Here is a 22,878-nt window from a genome sequence, read left to right on the forward strand (position 1 = left end):
ATATAGCGTATATACACTATGTAAAATTATGTAGAAATAAAATGTAAAAGCCTAAATGATATGTATTAATTTATATTATTTAACGAATTCTTTAGGGTCTTTTTTACATTCAATTTTTACTATCTACAAAAATTTTACTTTCACTTACTTATTTTTACTTCCACATTTAATATTTACATACCAAATTGTAATTTTCTGGAAAGTTGGACATTCTACTAATTGGACACATTGGACATTCTACTTGGGACATTACTAAATCGAGACTAACTTTTTTTGCTCAACATTTTTTGTCAGTTGTCCGAAAATTTGGATGTAGAGGTGATCGTAGGTCAACATTTGACTGTGTTATACTTGTTTGTCGCAAATGCGTAACAATACACAATGAGGCTATTATAACTTTTCTGCAACCTTAAAAAATTTTGTAGTTTATTTTAAAATTATGAATTTACATATTTTCCTCAACATATAGCAAAGATTATTCATGCTATAGTTAGTTTTGCTTTAAAAGCGTAATATTCACATAAGGAAAATTTAAACTACTCTTTGGTTGTTTGATAAATAATCCGCAATATTTTAGTAGTTCGTTAAGTGTAAAATAATTTTTTTTGTATTTTGGTCGATTTAGGTATTGTTATTGATAGTGTATGACGATGGTTCACTGTAATCATGGGTTACAGTGAACCATCGTCATACATCATCAATTTGTTCCAGTTTTGTCATCGTAAAGCAAAAATGTCGTAGAGAGGAGTATCGAAACCCATAGTAGTTATCTAATGCAAACATCCCCTGATAAAAACATCAAAATTTTATGTGTTGTACATAGTAAAAATTAGTAACAAAGTAGTATATTAAGTTTCATAACTATAATTACCTACCGTAACTTTAGTGTATTTACTGGTTATGTTCTGAAATAAAATGTAACACTACTATGTACAGTACATAACGTATAGATGTACCTTACCTTCAAGACAGGCGTATATCGAACTTTGAATTTAACTTAAATGAATTTAGCTTACTAAACACCCACTTAAAGCTTTATTACCTGTTTCCACTTTCATATCCACTATAATTTATGACGAATAATGCTGAACTGAGAGAGAGCGAACATCGTATCTCTTTCATGCGTTGTGGGAGGGGTTTCCGCGAATAGCATATATCGGCATCTTCGTTATTTCGTTGTATGTAGCACACTGACTACCGAATTTAAATTTCGTTAGACAATTTTGTTGATGTCATATTGCGAAAAAATGCTGTATGGAGGGGACGATAAACCGTTGAACAGGGACGTCGTAACTCGAGGGTGCAATGTATTTGTTTGCATAAGTGTGTATAATTCTTTGATTTGAAACAAAAAGATTTTTCTCAACCAAATTAATCTCACAAAAATAATAATTTCATTCTTATTGTGAGCTTAGTTACTATAAGACCATCTTCGTTGATTAGGTGCCATGGCAATGTAAATATGATAATCTGTTTCCGATAAAAAATTATACCGCTTGCTACTGACAAAGGAGAAGATAATTCCAAGTTAATGATGAAAATGCTAACTTTTGCCCTGTGTGTGTGTGCGCGCGCGCTCAACAAGTAGTAAAAAAAGCGTTTGTACCTACAGTCATTCAATTTTTACTAGAGTAATGTTAACTTATTCATTTGTCTGTGAAATATATCTACAAATTATTTACAGGAAAATGGTGGTAGTTTTGGGAATTATGTATTGTGGATATGTCACCTCAACAATTACTTGATTGTTAAATACAATTTTGTTGATTTCATATTTTAGAGAAAAAATTTAGCACGAAAAGCATACTAGTTTAGGTTGCAGAAAAGTGTTTGCTTGTTCTTTCCTGGCTCACAAACAACATGGGAATGAGTCACTCAGTTTCAATGCATGGCAATAATTACTCAGTCAAGCTGTGCGTCTTCATTCGTTAGGGCTATCTTGCAAATAATTCCAAGCATTGCACTCTAGAATTGCAATTTGCCCATTATGTTTTATGACAGGTCCTGCATGTTTCTTACAACATTCGTACCATTATGCTAAAAAGTCCAGTATTTGTTTATATACAGGGCCAGCTACTCCAATGGACTCAAAGGAAGCCGCTGAAGCGATATTCCCATCAATGGCACGAGCATTGCAAAAGTACCTGAGGATCACCCGGCAACAACCTGCTTATCCTATGGATTCCATTGTGGAGCACCTCGCTATGTGTGTCAACTATGACATGTCTCCACGAGCTTTCCTAGCTGAGTACCTCCAGTCAGGTGAGGCAGAACTCCACTTGGTTTCATATCAGTTGCTCTGCTGTAAAATCAGTTATTAATGGTGATAGCCAAAAAATCTTTCATTGTTTCATTCTTCCAATGGAGACTCGGCTCAGCTTGCACACTAGCTCGACGTGTGACTCCTTAAGTGAGGCTTGGAAAACATAGCAAAAGGGTTTTTAGCATTTTATTTAATAACATTTTCATCATTTAATATACATGACAACACAATTTGGATTAATCAAATCTTGCCCCTTACACATTGTACAGCTGTCCAAACACCCAATACATACTGTACAGCTGTCCATACACCCACTACATACTGTACAGCTGTCTATACACCCACTACTTACTGCACAGCTGTCTATACACCCACTACATACTGTACAGCGCTCTATACACCCACTATTTACTGTACAGCTGTCTATACACCCACTACATACTGTACAGCGCTCTATACACCCACTATTTACTGTACAGCTGTCTATACACCCACTACATACTGTACAGCGCTCTATACACCCACTATTTACTGTACAGCTGTCTATACATCCACTACTTACTGTACAGCTGTCTATACACCCACTACATACTGTACAGCTGTCTATACACCCACTACTTACTGTACAGCTGTCTATACACCCACTACATACTGTACAGTGCTCTATACACCCACTACTTACTGCACAGCTGTCTATACACCCACTACTTACTGTACAGCTGTCTATACACCCACTACATACTGTACAGCTGTCTATACACCCACTACTTACTGTACAGCTGTCTATACACCCACTACATACTGTACAGCGCTCTATACACCCACTACATACTGCACAGCGCTCTATACACCCACTACTTACTGTACAGCTGTCTATACACCCACTACTTACTGTACAGCTGTCTATACACCCACTACATACTGTACAGCGCTCTATACACCCACTATTTACTGCACAGCTGTCTATACACCCACTACTTACTGTACAGCTGTCTATACACCCACTACATACTGTACAGCGCTCTATACACCCACTACTTACTGTACAGCTGTCTATACACCCACTACTTACTGTACAGCTGTCTATACACCCACTACATACTGTACAACTGTGTATACACCCACTACTTACTGTACAGCTGTCTATACACCCACTACATACTGTACAGCGCTCTATACATCCACTACTTACTGTACAGCTGTCTATACACCCACTACTTACTGTACAGCTGTCTATACACTCACTATTTACTGTACAGCTGTCTATGCATCTACTACTTACTGTACAGCTGTCTATACACCCACTACATACTGTACAGCGCTCTATACACCCACTACTTACTGCACAGCTGTCTATACACCCACTACTTACTGTACAGCTGTCTATACACCCACTACATACTGTACAGCTGTCTATACACTCACTATTTACTGTACAGCTGTCTATGCACCCACTACTTACTGTACGGCTGTCCATACACCCACTATTTACTGTACAGCTTTCTATACACCCACTATTTACTATACAGCTGTCTATACACCCACTACATACTGCACAGCTGTCTATACACCCACTACTTACTGTACAGCTGTCTATACACCCACTATTTACTGTACAGCTGTCTATACACCGGGCCCGTATTCCCTGGGGCAGCTGAGCCGCTCTAACTTTTTAGATTTTTTCGGCGGCAAAGTACAGTCAAACTCAGATAACTTGCCCTCGGATAAAATGTAAAGTTTTATCTCGAACACTTGGTTAACGGATTTGTTTAGTCCGTTCCCACGCAATGATAAATTGCTTTAGATAACTCGACCTCAACATCATTAACTCGAACAGTTATTTGCCCAACAGCTACGGAGTCGGTTTTTATCGCTGTAGAATTTCACTTTATTCCAAGCCATAGAGATAAACATCAACTTTTAGTAGTTCTTAGGCATCATTCATGTCTCATCATTCATGTATCATTCATTCGATATCATCATCGGCAAAATACGCTTGTTAACGACTTTTATAAAAGTTTGCAAAAGGTCAAGTTTTACCATTTACCAAACATCCGCTTCGCAATAGCCCATCGAAAGCGTAGAAACCTTCGAATGAACTTGAAATAAAATCGGCAAAATTGATCTTTGTTTAAACGCTCAAAAGAAAAAGATGTCTTTTTTCTGAGCGTTTTAACTTCGGTCAAGTTTTGCCTATTTTAATCTGAAAACGTCCTGGCAGTCACATCATTTAAAACAAACACATCTCAAATAATAAAAAAATATTTATACTTTCCGATAAAAAGTTTTAAAACTTTACATGAGAGGCCCGGTTGAGGCCCTACACGAAAGAAACCTGTTGGGGGGCTTACGCCGCCCCCTCCAAACCCCCAGATGTGCTTAACATTTGCCGCCCCAACTTGCAACCAGGTAATACATTCCTGCTATACACCCACTACATAACGCATAATAAGAGTTTGTGTTATACATACTTGTAAGCTAGCTAAACATTGTGCGAACACTTTTAATTTAAAAATGATTATGAACAAGCCAGAATCAACCGTGACATAACATAAGTTCCAACATGGCCATAAGTTCCGAAGTTTGCAACGAGGCAATAGACATGAATTCTCCAAAAATTCATATTTAAATATTGCTCTGAATTAAACCAAGTTGTCTTCCCACAAAGGTTGTCACAAGTTCTTATCATGTACTTTTGCACCACTTAATCATCTCTGGAAAGTCACCCAGTCCTATGGGTTGCAGACAGCCTACACTTGGATGCTTTTGTCGCTTCTATTGAACTTTTTTCTTTAATACATGTGTAATTATTAAGTTGAAAATAAATTTCTCGAGGTTAAAATATTTCCCGAACCAAGTGAGTTCAAACCGCCAGAGTCTCGGCTACAAAATTAAGTAGTCCACAAGGAATTTTCACATCATTTTAGATACAGTAGCGGCATGTGAGCACTGAATCAGCATGTTTAGACAAAACTTTTGCAGCCGCTTTTAAAATCTCAAGGGTTCTCGGCTTAGAAATTGTTGCAATAGTTAGGTGTAACTTGTGTAATCTATGACTCTTGTAGGCTCAGTCATTAACCACCCAAAACCAGGGGCTGACCCAGGATCTTGGTCTCTCGTCAGTGAGACTTTTCCATATTGGGGAATCGATGAAGGAACCAAATTTGTGCTGAAGCGATCAGATATTTCACTGCTATGCACCGTAAAACGGATGCCATACTTCAATATTTCTGAGAAGATTATGGACCCTCATGATCAACGCTTTGTACTGAGGCTGAATTCTGAGACTTCTGTATAACCATTAGTGCTGGCCGCTTCAATTCTTTCAACACCTTCATTTTTTACTCATCTTTTTACTACTTTTAACTAGTTATGAAACTAAAGTTTTTCGCAATCTCTTGTCAAGCTGTTCATATTTATCTAGAAGTCGCAACATTACAGGGTTCTCCTATTTTGTACTCTGTAGTAGCATCTGCTCCATTACTAACCTTCGTCAAACATGCAACCAACCTCTGATGCATTTTTTAACATTTTTGTTTGACCCTTATATCTCTCACGTTTTATCTACCGCCTTTTTAGACATGGAGTATGAATTTTTTGCTCTGTACATAGTGTTAGAATTGTACAATATATTGTTTTAAAATGTATCACATTTAATATAGTATATCATTTGAAATGTATTGTAATGAATAAGGAAATAATAGAAAATAAATATGTGCATAACATTTTTTATCAATTTAATATTGCCAGTGAGGATGTATGTTTCTCCTAATATTTACAGCGTAGCCACTGAAAAAATAAATAATCTAGCTCAGATAGACAGCTCTGCAGTGTAGGTTGATCCTATGTACATGCAAATATAAATCTTATATACATACATAGTCAATGAAATATAAATAACTAGACAAAGTATACACAAATTCTTATAAATTATGTACAGCAAAATAATTCCTCTTTGCTTACAGTATGGAATAAATAGAATTCCCTGCATATATTCTAGAGATGTAGCCCACTAAGCATCAAGTGACATTCTCAGTGATGACTTTATGTATAAGTGCTGGTAAGGTCTTAATGCCTTCTGTTTCAAGCATATCCAAGTTAATGGAGGGCAGCATCAGTTTGAGAAGCTTGCACAGCTTCCTTTCAAGTGTACGAATTGTTGCCTTACTAGCCCGGCAAAGTGACACCTCAAGCTCCTTGCGGGCACTTGATTTGCTTGGCATGCACCTAGTGGAAGGGTCCTGGTTCTCCAAGCAGATGATTATATATTCTATAAGACCATCCACGTCCTCAGACTCGCAACTAAAGTTTCCACCATAGCGAAGGTCGGGAAACAATGACACAATGAGATCACAAGCGCGACGGCGAAGATAACACAGATATTTCTGATTTTGTCTAAACCGCGATTGGTGGGGTGCAAACTGGTCTGTGCGTCCGGAAGTAGTAGACAAGAGCTCAGATTTTCTAAATACATGTGCATTATCTAAATGTTCCTCAACTGAGTCATTCTTGACTATTAATCCACGCTTTAATAGGAAGCTCTTCGGACCTATTTGAGTTTTTGGTTTCCTTTTCCTCATCATCTGTTCTTTGGTCGGGGCGTGTATTCTTGGATTATATTTGTTGGAAGGCATCACAGGAGCTGAAGCAAGGGTTGATGTGTGCACAGGGGTTGGGATATGGAGGGGTGTGGCTGGTGCATGAACAGGCGTTGGTGGAGCATGAATAGGAGTGGCCGGTGGCAGTAGAGAGGCTTGACTATGGTACGGAGGAGTGGCAGGGCGGTGCATAGGAGTTGCAGGAGTGAAATACGCAGGCGTAGGAGGTGCATAACTTGGAGAATCTGAAGGCTGCTGAGGTTTATTATAAGATTTGGTAGTGCGGTAACTTGGAGTGGACATGTATGGATTTGGAGTTCTGGCTGAGTTGCGGCGTGGCGGCCTCCGGGTTTTAGACGGCTTTGTGAGAAGTGCCTTAGGAATTGATAGTGACAGGGCAGGCTTCTCAAGATCTATGTGACCAGAAACTTGAAGCGATGGCAAGCCTATGTCACCATTAGGCTGGTTTTTAGATGGACTAGCATGAGACTTATTAGGTCCTCGATCAGGACTCCGCAGACTATCTCGACGAGGCGGTAGAACAGTTTTAGCGGAGACACTCAAAGATGTCTTTTTCAAACCTATGCCAGAGTCTGATAGAGAAGCTTCTAAAAGACTAGACATAGCTGGGCTACCAACCACTGATGAATTACTTGATGCTGGCTGACTTTGTAGTTCGTTGGTGTGAATTTTCTGGGAAGATGGCTTAGGTGAGTGTGCTTCATGGTTGTGCTCCAATAGAGTTGAAATGCCATGGTTATTGAGTTGCGGGCTTGTCAAAGACTTGGTTGGAGAGGCAAGTTGTTTGAGTGGAGATTTGGTGAGTGGAATGGGTGACAACCAAGACTGTGAAGGAGTGCTTCCAATTTCTCCCGGCACGCTTACAGCATCGTCTGCTGGAAATACTGAGTCAGTTTCCTCACCAAGTGATACGTCTTCATCCTCTTCATCTGTGGTAATACTTTCCTCTGACTCCTCGGAGTCAGTCTCCGAGTAGTAACTGCTACTATATTCATCGAATAAATCATCGCTGTTCACTTGCTTAGGACTTGGATTTTTTGCCTTTCTCATTGCATCAGCGAAAGGGTTTGAAGTCGCTGCTCCAGCAACACCTGCATACTGCTCAAATGCACTAGCAGGCTTGAGCTTTTCTTCTTTTGTAATCACTGTGTTGCGAACCTTCTCTCTGCTACCAAACACAGGCTCATCATTCATATCTCCATTCCGGACACGCGGCTGCTTTGGTTGAAATGCCACAGAGGCTACTATAGAACTCAATGATGTTACCGGCATGCCAAACTTGCTGGTACCAAATGATGGAGCTTTTTGGCCAAAGCCTGAATGAGAAATCGAGCCAAACAATCCAGTCTGTGGTTTTGAGGCGAATCCTGAATACAAGCCAAAAGAGCCAGCGTTACTTTGGAGCAGTCTTGGAGCTTTGAACACCGAACCATTAATATTAGTGCTTTGCATCAACCCTGACATGAATGGAATCCCTGAAGTGAGTCGTTGAGAATTGAAAGTCGTCCCATTTGATGACGCAAAGCCTATAGTGGAATTAGCAAATAAATTTTGCTGAGCACTGAAGGAAGTGCTCGTTCCGGGATGGCTGTGGGATAGACTCTGCGAAGGATGTGGAGGCGTGCACAAGATTCCAGACTTCAAGTCTGTTGAGTTCAAACTCAAATTTCCATTGAGTAGTCCGGAAGAGAAGCTGCCAGGATGTGAAGGAGAGCCAAAAGTTGCACTCGGAGGAGTCAGTTTGCTGCCGCCTGTGAATTTGGTCGAATTAGCAAAGTGAGTCTTAGAGATGAAATCAGATGAATCAAGCCTAGGCTGTATTTTGGATGCCCCCCACTGAGTCTGTTCTAGTTCGAGTTTGGGCTTCATGAGTAAACCGGAGTCATGGTTGAGCCGATGCTGTGTTGTAGTTATTGTTTGGTCATTTTGTCTTACCACCAGTGTAGGCATCTTCAACAACTGGTTGCCATTCCTCAGCACATCTTCCTCATCCATATCAGAGTTGCCTTTACCTGCACATAAAAAGAGCATATGCTTTTGGGTGCGTCAGAGTGTTATCAAAATGTTCATAGGAATTCTCTCTTTCAGTTTACTAGACAATTCACATTGCAAGTATGACCAGAGCTCAAACATAGCAGATCTGATTTACGATAAACCAACATTTTCCTTTTCGTCAGGGTTGTAAAACAGGAACTAAATGCAGACATCTTATATTCCAACTTTAGCAAATCAGTTTTTAGGCTTCATCTGCGTAAATCATTTAAATTTGTTGCTTTTATGCAACAGGATGAGTTAACCAACATGAGCCATTACCAACAGTATATAGGATGTCATACTAAGACGGTTTCACATAATATCTACTTGAGATTTTGAAATCAATTACTACAAAGCATCAAATAACATAATTCAATAACCACACACCCAAAAAGCTATTAGCCAAACCAATATCTGAGTTTTGCAAGGAATATTTTAAATCAAACATTGCCATCTTTAACAGGCCCTTATCAACTTTCGCAATCACACATCCCGAACACTTTCTCGTTATCAAACAAACTATCCAAGGCAAATAACTAAAAGTATCAATATAAAACCCTTATATAAGAATATCTACACAAATTACCGGAATCACTAGTATGAGAACCAGGGTTGAGGTCATCTGTGCTCTGCTCATATGGTCCATCAATGCTCAGCTGTAATAAACATTAAATCATTTGTAACATTCGAAAACAGATAAATTTATTAGACTTTTGCCAGTAGAACACAAATCCTAAAAGTAAATGAAGAAAGCCAAGTATGCAAATATTGTAGGAGTTGTTCTCCCCAATAACAGCCAGTCAAGAGTTGCTTGCAGTTTCATGAACTTTTTTACAAAGTCAAGGTAGGACGTAAACTCGGGATAGTTTCCTGTTATGATATTTAAGAACACTGCTGAAGTTTTATATTTGTCAGCATGTGAGAAAACGGACATATAAACCAGACAATACGATACATCTACTAATGTTATCTACCTTTACACTGATCACAACTGTGCTAAAAAGTAATTAATAATACTTTAACATTGTTTGGATAGTTTGTATATTAAACATTTATCTGATTAACAATATTTGCTATTTTTACCATGGTAACAATTCGGCTAGAAATGATTATATGACTTGGAGTTGTCCCCCTGTAGAATAGATCCACAACTACGAATCAACAGAACCCTGGGTCAATAAAACTACGAGTCAATATTGGCCCTTCAGCATTAGAATAGACAAGGAACGCCAGGTTTGTTAATCTTAATTAGAGCAACTTTCTTTTGGAACAAATTGAAAATAGAAATATGTTCCAGACCAGGGATTCCCAACAAAGGGGGAATTCCCCAGGGGGGAATTTTAAATATAGAAGGGGGAACAGAGAGGTGTCTGATTTGTTACATTTTCAATTATGTCCTGCAGTGCCCTGTGAATTTGGGTTTCATCATTTAACATTTTGGTTTTATCTATAACACTAGTTGCTAATAATAAGCTACTAGTCAGAACCCAGATATATGTGAACACATCCATCCAGATTTTGATTGGATAGTAAGTTAATCTAGTCATAAACCACTTCACCGCCATGCTGAAGGTCATGTATTGTTGTATGTTGTGCGTGCTGTATAAAAATTAATAATATGTTGTTATATGTTTGGATATGTACAAATAAATGGGATTATAATTTGTATTGGTTGTTTTAGTCATGTGAGTTAAAAGTGCATGGGAAACAAAATCGATGAAAAGGTGTAAGGGGGTAACTGAATGAAAAAGGTTGGAAACCCCTGTTCTGGATGGACAGCTGATGATGTAAAATAACTTCTCTAATCATTATTTAAAAAGCAATGAGTGTTTAATTTAGGTTGAAACAATATTTAGGCTGGTCAGCTACTCTCACAATAGGATATTCATACTGCTGACAAAGCAATGAGTAGGTAACAAGCATATGTTGGGGCAATTTGAAAAACGTCAAAACCAGTTTTCGCCTATTTAAACAAGCTTAGTTTAAAATTAATGAACATACAATCAGATATACATATACGTATGTCATATCCCTTTAAAACTGAATTTATTGATGGCTTATTAACTGTTACATGCATGTCAGGTACCAACCTTTCGTTTTAGCTTGATCTTCAGGCCAGTACCTTCCTTGACACAAAACACGTCATCATTCATCGAATCAGACGTCGGTCTGCGCTTTCTCTCTCGTTGTTGATATATACGGTCAGGCGGCAGCACTACAAGAAAGTAACCGTGTTTAACAATATTTAAGCTTAAGCCATGTAGGAAAATATTGTGAGCTGTTGAACGAATAAAACAGAAACAAGAAAATCACAAAAAATCTCGAAATGTGAACACATCAATCTAATATACAAACGTAATATACTAAACAAAATCTAAAAAGAAGATTGTGGCCGAGTAGAAGGAGGACGGTTTGGCGGTTGTGGCAAATAATTAATCTCTTATTTTCTGTAAAGGCAAATCTGATAACTGTTCGATGCTAAGCATTTTGCCAACAGATCAGTTGTCCGGTAGTATGGGGTTCTATCACTATGTTTCCATGACATAATTAATTTGCAAATTTATACTAACCGCAAGATAGAAACAGCGAAAACCCGCGAGTTAAGTGAGTTTTGTTACTCACACATATCTGTCAAACGTTTCATGTTGGCGAAAAATAGACAGGGCATTTGCAAATGATGTGCAAGAAAATGCTGCTCCAGCTATTCCATTTAAACACTTTCCGCACTTCGGTCATTTCTATTTCAAAGACATGCTGCTAAGCAATACAGGGGTGCACCATTATGGTTTCTGACGTAGAATTCCTTATTTTTGTTAATAAAGCGCCTGCGTTAATCTGAAACATAAAAATATCCATTCAAAGACTTATCGCGCAGTAACTCAACGTGCCAACAATTTTGTATCCGCACAATGGAAATATAGTGCGTATAAGTGAGACTTGCCTGGCAAGCTATTTACATCAATCATACCTACTCAGCTAGATCGTCAAGCATACCTACTCACTGTTTACATAAGGCCAAAAGTGAATTACCAATATATCTGAAGGCATTGAAATTTTAACAAATCAAAGACGGCCTATCTTCTTTTTCAAACAATGGAAACAATACAACAGCTTTAAAAGTGCACCCTTGCCTATGAATCAATGATTTGCAAAGATTAAAGCATTGAGACAACATACCCGAAGTGTCATTGTGCACAAGGAGTACGTGAAGTCGTGCTTCCGCTAGGTGCAGAAAGCACGCAGAGCAATAGCCACATTCATGGTGACCCTCAAAGTGTGTGTGACTCCGCTGGTGGCCTTTGAGCAAACTGCGTGATTGGAAGTCCTCGTCGCAGACTGTGCAGGTGTATGAACTGTCTTCTTCATGATGCCTCTGCCAGTGCTGCTGCAGGTTATTAATCCTTCGAAATGCCTATAGACAGAAGATGCTATGAGCATGTATATATCACATAAAGAAGACAACCCCAAGCAATTATTATAACAACTCAAACGTTTCAGCACAAGATTTGATCAAACAATGATTCCACGACGGGCGTTGCACTTTCAAGGCATCATGTTATCTTCAGAAACAAATTGTTAATTAGCCTGAATTTGGACCATGACAGTTGCATTGGCAATGCAGCTCCTTAAAACTACTTGCAGCTGACACTAAAGAATTACACTAAAGATGGTTTGGTGGCAGCCTTTTCCACAAACTATTTCACTGACCAATATGCACTTCTCAACTTTGGGTTAAAAGTTATCTTTGCCTTCCATAAAGTTTGATTAGATTGTTTACTGTCTATAAATAACCTACAATGCCGGACAAAATAGTTGGGATGCAATTGTCTAATAGGCTAATTCATACCAAATTTGTTATCTCAATATATTATATTTGTTGTCCCTCTGCAGGTACATGTACTAGGAATATTTATACATCAATGAAAAGCTTAGATTTTAACGAATCCAACTAATTTAGCTTGAAAGGAAAATATTAACCTCTCCATTTCGTGAGCAATTTTTATTGTAAAGCAAATTTTATGAGGACTGCCAAAAGTCACTTGCTGAAGCATTGGGTCACCAAATACTAAAACTAATTTTTTAACCCAAACAGAAGTTTTCAGGGCAACCATATTACATAGTTGTTCAAACCTCTAAAAAATAATATTAGGGAGTTCCGATTAGTGTTTTACTAGACCAAAATAAAATAGCTTGTAGCTAACAGCGAGGTGTACCGGACAAGAAAATTGGCTTGCTTTCATATTTCCTTCAAAGGTGTTGCAATTAGTTTCACTGTAGGAGTTTAGAAATTACTACTCTGTCGGAAGAGGTTTGATGACTGTGATAGGAAGAACGGATGAAGGCACAACCTGAATTTTGTGCTTTTCTCCCTGATATGAGAAGTGACCAAATTCACTTTTCAATTCAACAAATTCAAGCACTTGAAAAACTGTAAAACTTACATTTGTGGGGTACAATTCAAAAATATTAATGGCCAAGTAGTCCAAGACAGTAAAACTAATATAATGGCATCAATTGATCCACAACAAAGTGGTTTTTGTCATTTGTGACTTCTTAGAGTAATGTTTTTTCAGCTGCCGTGAATGTTCTAAAACCTTTTTCCGTTTTAAAACCATTTTAGTGATTTAAATTGGGGTGTTTTAGGTTGTAAACTCTAATCTAAATTCACGTGGCGCAGATATGCAGCTTTGTAACTCTGCAACAGCCGGCATAGAAAACCGATACCTGGTTAATAAATTAAAGAATTAACAGCTATAAAAGTCAACCTTAGAGCATAGCTGGCACACATAAGGCCGGTATGAGCTGTGCACTCTCGACTTGTGGTACTTGAGATGAAGAGGGCTCGGAAATTGTTGCTGACAGCGTTCACAGATATATGTCTGTGCTAGGTTCTTCAAGGTCACTCGTAGAGACATCGTGCCGATTGTGGAAGCCTCACTTAATCGTTATGGGCATTTCTACAAGTGAGCAAAGAGGGTTTGCCCTTACCTAACTTACTGCAACATGAGCTGTTGTATCAATTACCATGAATCACAGGGTATCCTTTGGTGTATACGGATGCATTGTAAAAAACCTTTCCATTTCAATAAACAATTTGCTAAAACATGGACCTCACACCTAATGCTAATAAATAAATAATTTAATTCTTGTATGAGCTGGAGTTGGCATTCTCAATGAGACACAACCAGCACTCAAGAATGACTGAAGTACTGCGAATCTCATGACATTTCAACTTCTACATATAAATATGGGGTAAATTAATCTCAATGCAAAGCAGAACATATTCTTAAAGTTATCAGTTCCAGGTTTGACCCGAAAGCAAAACTGATATCTCAAATGCCAAATTCTAACCATTAAACTCTTTATGAATGAGTGAGACAGTAGCAATGACTCAACATTTGGCAACAAACCATAATGGAATAGCCAATTTTATTTCAGTCTCAAGTAAGTGTCCTTTTGTAATATTTTTTTCCTAATTTAGCAAACTTGTACACAATCAGTAACACAGGTCAGTACCAAATGCTGTTTGTTATCATCATTGCTGATCTGCAACTCGGCTATCTGAAGAACTTTATGCGATAACCAATATATTACTGCTGATCCTTATAACCTTTTATAAATATCCTAGGGTTTCTAAGACCCTCGATTAAGATATCTCAATGTTAGCTAGTAAAACAAATCCTACTGCTAATGAGGATTTGTTTTACTTTTCAACTGCCTATTGCAAATCCTCATTGCAACCCTATTGGTTTGCGAGAGACCGTTGGGCAAAAATAAGCTGCATTGGTGTAAAAAAACGTTATCTATTATACATTTCCAATCTTGATTTTTGCTTTCGAGTATACAAAATTGAACTAACGAGATACAAAAAATTGACTCCATAGATCTTTTATGAAGTTATTCCACCGTTTTCAAGTAGTGTGCCCTCGGGTTACAATGACTCTGTTATATGATTTTTTTTGCCTTACGATGTGAAACACGATGTTTTTTCACCCTCGCCTTAAATTTTTTTCGTCATACGATATCAGCAAAAATTTCTCTCAGAATTAAAATTTGGCAATCGGTGTGCTGAATACATCGAAATAACGAATATGCTGATATGCTACTCGCCGAATTCTCTCCACAACGCGTGAAAGAAAGTCGATATTCTCTTTCAGTTCAGCGTTATTCACTGCAAGTTATATTGAAAGCGAAACTGAAAGCAGACCGGCGATAAAATTTTAAAGATACAGACTCAAACTCAGCTTCAAGTATATGTTCAGTAAGCTAAATTCATCCAAGTTAAATTTTACTTTTATGCTATACGTCTAGCTTAAAAATAAGAGCTCCCTACGGTAGGTACTGCAAATAGTACATTGTAACGTTACAATTTATTGTAAGTTTATTGTAATAAACTGTAACGTTACAATGTACTATTTTTCTTACTGGTAATAAGTATATATTACACAAGTAATACATACTTATTAGAAGCCTTGCATAATTTGATAAGTATGTGCACAATTTATTCCATATTATAGCCATTTGGAGAGTGTAGTGCATTGGATAAATGCCTGTCTACAGAACTGGAGGTTCTAAGCTAAAATCTAGTGCGAATTTATCATTCCTAAATGTTTGTTGCTATAACTGGACACACAGAAAACTTGGAGATGTATATATAGGTACTAGACGAACGCCCGACGTTGCGCGGATATTAAAAATCAGCTTATAAACGGTGGCACTTGTCATTGGCCTGGCACATTGCCAATTACTAATTTGAGTAAGCTATTACCCACATTGCTAAACCTCAGGGTTGGTTTGATACATATCGCTTGATATATATCATCAATGTATATCGCCGATAGATATATTTTTGGGTAAAAAATATCGATATTTTTGAAAATATCTATTTTATCATTTCATTTTCACCTCACAACTATTGCTAACAGTCTAAAAATGCTAAGTAACACCTAAAATCATCAAATACTTGCATAGGGGCCTATTAGGCTTACCCAACACAGAAAAACAAAGACAGCCAGACCAAGTAGGTAACATTGGCTAGACCAATTAATTAGTGTTTGAGTTGAGAAGAGTTTTTCAGATCTTAAATTGTATTCCTTCATCCCAGTACTATCTCCCTAATCTGATTATCTTATCTCATGTTAAACTGTTATAAATTTTATTGCCTCATTGGAAGACCAGCCTGCTGAAAACCTTTTGAACTTCATAATCCATGATTTGGAGTTGAACAATCTGACACACAGAGACAAAATTGTAAGCGCTTTACACTGACTCACTGAGATGACAGAGTAACTCATCTCATCATTTTCTGTAAAAATCTTTCAATGAATAGCTTCGAAGAATTCTGGCTCAGTATAAAATCTATAAATGGGATGACATAACTCTGACTGCTAGTGTTGAGTGTGCGTTTTCATCATGTCGACTGGTTCACAGCAAGTTGAAAAATCGTCTCAGTGTGGTGAAAACTGGCAAGCTGGTGTTTGTTTACAAATACCTAAACTAGACAAGAGTAGGGCATTAGAAGATGCTATGACTATCATATTGTGTATTTACTGTTTGCGCTATTATGTTTGCACATTACATTCTTGTCATGATTTCCAATCCAATGTTTGACGAATATTTTTATATTTACAAATATTATTATTATACTGGACCTACAATAAATCAAGTGTTTGGTATTAAACATTGCTGACTGGCCCCATACAACTTAATTGAACCTATAAATACATCAATCACAATGTAAACACCATACAAGTTCAACCTAGCTTCAAATTTTTTCAAAATATTCGTTTGTTTAAAAGATATCATTAATATCATAAAAATCAAAAATATCAATAAATATCATGATATCAGCGATATGATATTTTTTAAAATAGCGATATTTTTGCCAACCCTGCTAAACTTCAATAAGAGCCGTGAGAGCAAGCTCTAGTGACGCTGCATAACGCAGAGTGCTATGCGTATTCTAACTGCCATAATGACTGATATTGCCTAATGAATTCATGGCCTCTCACGTAGCTCAATTGGTTAGGTTATTATTGGGTGATCGGGATGTTCAGGGATCAAATCCAGAGCGAAGCAAATCTTTCTTTCCTAGAATTTTATATCTATAGCTGGACACACCGAATGATGGACATAGAGATTTATATATGGGCCATGATCACAGAAACCATGGTTAAGTCGGGATTGTAAGTTTTGGAGTTATCTACATTAGCAGGAGAAAATTATCAGTTATATTGCAAAAAAAATTTGATTCTAGCTTAACTACAGCAGATTTTATGGTCGATAAACTGAATGCACGTTTACCATTATTGCGAAAACATAATTCTGAGAAAACTGGTGTTAAAGTTTGAGAAACGAAAGCCAATGCACAATTTTGTTTCCATTTCAAAACGTCACGGCAACCAATATCAAGATTTTGTGATATTTATCTAGATTTCTGTATTTATATCCAAAAGATTATGCTGAATTTGAAAATCTAAACAGATTTTAGCTGGTTGTCATAGAAATAGATGCATATTTATAAGAAAATGTATTACTTAATTTTGCAGATATTAAAAACGGCTTGGCAGTACTGCGATATCAGGCACAGCCAAATCATCAACAAAATCTTTACAAATATAAACAACAGTAACATATTGCACACCATCGGTCACTATATACTTCGATCTTGGAAATTCGAATAATTATTCTTATAATTAAATATTGTAATAATCTTGTAAGAATCGTTAGGAAAATATTATCGTAATTCGCTTTACTTTCACTGCTTTTGATATCAGTTAGAATACCAAAGTACTCATTATAAGTGTCCAAAATGTCGGAGTTATCTTTAAAATCGGCAAAAAAAGAAACGATTATATTTATCAGACGCCATTTTTCAGTACTTTCTGTTTAGCATAGCAACGGGTTTAAGGAGGTTTTTCCGAGGGTTTAAGACTTCTATTGGCTAAACGGACTTCAGATTCAGAAAGATCACTCTTTAATTGGTCCAGATGCACGTTTTACAAAAATCGTTACCAATATTATAAATTCAGTTGGTGCAACTTCAATGTCGGATAACTCAACTTCGTGATTTGCGACTTAACCATAGTTTCTGTGACCGCGACACATATAGATGCATAATATACCGAGTGATAATTTAGCGTACCAAATTTAGGCCACACAATCAATAGTTCACATTTGAATGAACTGATCGAAATTGAGTAATGCTAAATGTAATTTTTTAATGTATTGATGTATCTACAGTTACACGCATTTAGATCACTGCTCAAAATTGAATGCCTTGAGGCATATTTATGACTAGTTTCCACAAATGACATTATAAAACTGTCCAATTTACTAAAAAGTGCTGAAGACCCTTGTTAGCAAATGAAGTATAGGATTTGAATTAATAAGCTATGAGATGAGCAGCTAACAAACATGTGATAGTAGTATTTTATGCAATTAGACTGCATTTTGTAACAGTATTGCTGTGCTATTTGATCAATCAGTCTTTCGGTTCAGATGCAAACAGAATCTACCACTGGATCATTCATATGTCAAGTTTCAGAATGGACATTGACACTATATGAAAAAAGAACAGCTATGAAATGAATTCTGATACAAAATATATTTTTAGATGACTTCAAAAATTTATGAAAAAGCATTTGGAAGTGAAAAGATATTGTTTTGTTACCGGTAAAAACGCTGTCCACTACATAGAATGCATCATTTTTTAACATGCTATACCAGCGACCTAAGTTTGGGATGTTGTCTGTATGATTGGTAAAGTTTTTTAAACTAATAAATCCACTAAGAAAAATAAAAAGCTATCTGTGATAACATAGTAAAACTTGATTTGCTTCAATAACAAAATATTTACCTTAATACAAAAAGTGAGAAACCCCATCGAATATTAATTGTAACAAAACAAAGCTTAATAGTGGCGGTTCCTAAAACGCTTGCATTACAGTGGACATATTTTCCCCAAGAACATTTACATGATAAGTATTTTCCGTTCTAGGATCGCCCCAAACTTATCCCTTTTGCACTTCAAGTAGGACAAAAACGAAGCCTAACTTTTCAATTTAATACCTGAACAGCAAATGTAGTAATATTGATTTGTATCGAAACGTTTTCCCTTTTTCTTATCACTTTTTCTTGGTTTAGGGTTCATAATTATGGCAATTTATTATCACGTTACGAGGAGTGTACACACTTAATGTCAGGTGAGGGTCCCAGTCTAGAGTATATATATATATATATATATATATATATATATATAATAGAGCTGCTTTAAGTCTTTTCTCTCTCAAATGCAACAAAAAAGAAATATATATTTATGACTGACTATAGGACTCTATTATTCAAATTGAAACTTGCACCGACTCGATGCTCTACATTGTGCAGAAATTTTTATGTTATACCCAGCAACGACTTTACATGAATTATTTAAGTTAAAAGGAGTTTACCTTGTAAGATGTTTACAATATGTGATCGTATACTGAATATCAATAATTAAAAGTTCAACATCCCATGCTGTATTACTTGTTGCAGAACAGGACTACTGACAAATATAAATATCGTGCTACGAAACCATTGATATAACCAACAATATGTCTGGTGAATGCGAGTGAAGGTTTATTTTAACACTACAACTGAGCCTTGCCTTAACAAGTTTTCATTGAAGTTTTTGCAGGAGCAACGAAAAGTAGTTACAGTGGTGATACAAATTATGGAACCGCCTTTGAGTTTTAGTACATAATGCGCTATAATGGCTCTCATATTAGTTATATTCAGTCCAGATATGAAAAGTAATATATCATTAGAAAGGAAATTTTATCAGCTGTCGCAATGTTTAATTTTTTTTTGCATCCAAACATAATTCCATCGATAGTGCAGTTAATAGTCCAACTAGTCAGGGTGTCTCATAACAAGTCGTTTTTTTCAAAAACAGTAGTCTGGTGAATGATGTCTAGAATTTCCAAATTCTTTGATCTGCCCAGTTTAACATTTATCTAAGACAACAATTGCATTGAGTGAGACATTGTGCATTACGCAACATAACCCAAATAGTACTGAAAAGTCCTTCTGCTCTCAGTAAAAGTCATTCTAATAACTTCATCATCATGCCTCAACATCTCACGAAAAAAAGCGTGCTGTAATAATTCACCTTCATCAACAAGGGAAATCGCAGAGGGAAATTGCAAGGGAGGTAGATTGCTCTAATAAAGGTGTATTTACAAAAATCAGCAGATGAAAGGAAACTGGTCAAGTTGAAGAAAGGGCTGGTAGGGGAAGGAAAAAGCTAGCAACAGATCGAGTGACCAGACACCTAGTGAGGACACCTTCTTTGGTTGATAGACATTTAACCAGTCCTCTGCTAGCCAAAAAGTTAAAAGAATCAACAGGTACAGAGTTGGCACCATCAACTGTTCGCAAACCATTGAGAGGTAATGGCTTACAAGGCTGTAAAGCTCGTAGAAAACCTTTTATCATCTCGGCAAAGAAAGGCTCGTCTACAATAGGCGAAAGGTCATGTGAATTGGTCACCAGAAAACTGGAGAACAGTATTATTCAGCGATGAGAGCACACTTACTGTGCAAAATCACTCTGGCAACAATTATGTAAGAAGGAGTCCTGGTGAAGAGTTTAAACCAGAATGTATTTTACCTACGATAAAGCATCCCACCTCAGTAATGATGTGGGGTTGTTTCTCCACTGCTGGTCCTGGTAGATTACATTTGGTTGATGGTATGACAAATGCAGAAAAATATTGTGGAGTACTACAAAGTGTGAGGATACCATCTGCTAGAAGTCTGTTTGATAGAGAGTGGCTGTTCCAGCAAGATAATGCTCCATGCCACACAGCCAGAAGAGCAAAGAAGTGGTTTGCTGACAATAACGTTAATACTCTGACTTGGCCTGCTCAGTCACTAGACCTTGACCCAATTAAAATTTTGTGGAGCAGAATAGGCAATCTCGTAACTAAAGACAAACCAACTAATAAATGAAGATTGATGGAGCTTATTGTGCAATCCTGGCATCGAATAGTGACACCTGAAGAGCTTCAGACGCTGACAGATAGTATGCCCAGGCACTGCCGAGCAGTGATTGAGAACAAAGGCTGGCCAACCAAATATTGATTGTCCTAAGGACCAAAACAGCTCTTTTCAAGGCTACAAAACCCTGTCTTTAAGTTAATTCACAATAAAAGCCATTTTAAAGAAAAGAAATTTGTTATTTAATGACTTTTGGTCGGACAATATTTAATAGAAATGACCACTGTACAGTAACTCTCTGACAGCTTTCAGTAAACCTCTAATAATATTTTTATAGAATATACGATGTGGTTTTAATTTAAGTTAATCAAAAAGCCAACATTGTGACGATTCAAATGATATATAATTTTTATAGTTATGTAAAATTTTGATTGTAGAAAAAATAAACACAACTCAGAATTCATTGCTATGTAACGAAAATTATAGGCGGTTCCATAATTTGTATCACCACTGTAGATAGAGATGCAAATTAGCGTTTCGATTCAAGTACCTTCATCTTACATGTTCTTCATAGAACGTACTAGAGCCGGTTGCGGCAAGCGGCACGCCTCATATGTTGAGCAGTTGTTAACACTAGATAGTATTGTAATTTATTGCCATATTAGCAATTAATTGTTTATTGTTGATGTGATGTACAGCTTTTAAATTCACGAACAGTCTTTGGTAAAAAGCTGTTGTGATAAACAGACGTTCTTGCATATATAGTAGGAGGATCGCCTCTTCCAGCAGCTCGTGTGACAGTCGTACTAACTCGGTCCTGCATTAATTCATCATAGGTGGTAATTAATGAGTTGTGATTCTGGTCAGAGGAGAGGAGTCGCATTAGCAGATTTTGTCTACTGACCTTCCGTCTTTCACATAGTGTTTGCATATTTAAAGTATCTAAGGCTTTGGTGATGCTATCTCTTCCTTTCAGTTTACATATAAAACGTAGTGCGTTGTTTATAATTACTTCAAATAATTACTAAATTTATTGTATTTTGTGGGTTAGTGTGCATGCGACTGAACTAGCTAAACATACAAACATACTTTTGAAGTTCCAAATGAGATTCTACATCATAGCATATCGTGTTAATTCCAAGTAGTACTTCAGCTAAAATACGCCTATTAGCAATCCAAGCTGTAGCTCGTAGCGTTATGCGGACAGTTTAGCTCTGGCAATACAACCAAATACTAATGAGAATAGCAACATGAAAATGAACTTCCTGTATGCATATAAATACAATTAAATGAAAATGCTCAAATCAGTAATGAACAATATTCTCTACTAAATCTGCGAAAGCTCGTAGAATACCTTCTTGAAATTACGAAGCTATTCTAAAACCAAATTAGAAACTAAAGAATTGATCTACAACTTCAAAATAATGGGATAAACTTTTTAAACAGCATACCAAACGAGAAGAAGTAAAACCGAACGATTTGCGACAGTTAAGACATGTTTATCGACCGATATTTACTAAAGTTTGGTAGTCTAGGATCAAATATTACAAAAAGTTGCCATTTTTTTGTAGTCCGGATATGGCGTTTCTCCATATTCTTACGCCAGATTAAAGTGCGCTAATGAATTAAGTTCCGCGTTGTACTGATGAATTCTGTTTTTCCGCGTCGGTGCAAATTTTTATCCAACTTTATATTTTTGTCAAAATATTTTATTGTGTTTAAAAACTATGTTGTTTTAGTAAAATAACAACTTTAATTCACCAGTCTCCGTGTTTTATTTGCCAACGTCGTGAGCAAACAACTCCTTTATGCATCAACAATTGCGTCCACTAGAAAGTCCACTCTGTATATAGAAACAACAACAAAATGAACAGTAGCCCCAATAGAGAACTCATCTGATAACAGTTCACTGCTGTATAGGATTATTAAATGATCTAGAAACAAACGATTTTGAGAAAAACCTTCTACTCAAACTACAGAGATA

General features: G+C 36.8%; 2 protein-coding genes across 4 annotated transcripts in view; one reads left to right on the plus strand and one right to left on the minus strand.

Moving 5' to 3' along the window:
- Window positions 1-6,175, plus strand: part of LOC137392994 (vang-like protein 2) — a 21,798-nt gene extending 15,623 nt beyond the window's left edge. For both annotated transcript variants that reach the window (XM_068079376.1, XM_068079375.1), the window contains exons 7-8: window positions 2,068-2,262; window positions 5,329-6,175. In XM_068079376.1, coding sequence (XP_067935477.1) covers window positions 2,068-2,262; window positions 5,329-5,561 — 428 coding nt within the window. In that variant the 3' untranslated portion in view covers window positions 5,562-6,175. The remainder of the gene's footprint in view (window positions 1-2,067; window positions 2,263-5,328) is intronic.
- Window positions 2,219-22,470, minus strand: LOC137392993 (uncharacterized). Of its 2 annotated transcripts, XR_010978265.1 has the most exons (7): window positions 22,346-22,470; window positions 13,683-13,874; window positions 12,094-12,328; window positions 11,007-11,131; window positions 9,503-9,572; window positions 6,227-8,894; window positions 2,219-2,302 (listed from the first exon to the last, which is right to left on the minus strand). XR_010978265.1 is itself a non-coding variant. In XM_068079374.1 (6 exons), exons 2-6 carry the CDS (start codon window positions 13,830-13,832, stop codon window positions 6,283-6,285), a joined length of 3,192 nt encoding a protein of 1,063 aa, XP_067935475.1. In that variant the 5' UTR covers window positions 13,833-13,874; window positions 22,346-22,470; the 3' UTR covers window positions 6,112-6,282. The 2 variants fall into 2 exon arrangements, 1 of the variants encoding a protein (XP_067935475.1); XM_068079374.1 differs by lacking the exon at window positions 2,219-2,302 and having other exon boundaries at window positions 6,112-8,894.
- Window positions 22,471-22,878: the final 408 nt, after the last annotated feature.

This window comes from Watersipora subatra, chromosome 4 (assembly GCF_963576615.1).
Source record: "Watersipora subatra chromosome 4, tzWatSuba1.1, whole genome shotgun sequence".
NCBI lineage: Eukaryota > Metazoa > Bryozoa > Gymnolaemata > Cheilostomatida > Watersiporidae > Watersipora > Watersipora subatra.

Bases quoted from the DNA above. Each gene is read 5' to 3' on its own strand.
- LOC137392993 (XM_068079374.1), bottom strand. From the start codon at position 13,832: ATGTCTCTACGAGTGACCTTGAAGAACCTAGCACAGACATATATCTGT. The intron at 9,573-11,006 runs GTTGGTACCTGA...TGTTTATTACAG, and splicing joins AGATCAAGCTAAAACGAAAG to CTGAGCATTGATGGACCATA. The intron at 8,895-9,502 runs GTAATTTGTGTA...TTTTATGTGCAG, and splicing joins TTCTCATACTAGTGATTCCG to GTAAAGGCAACTCTGATATG.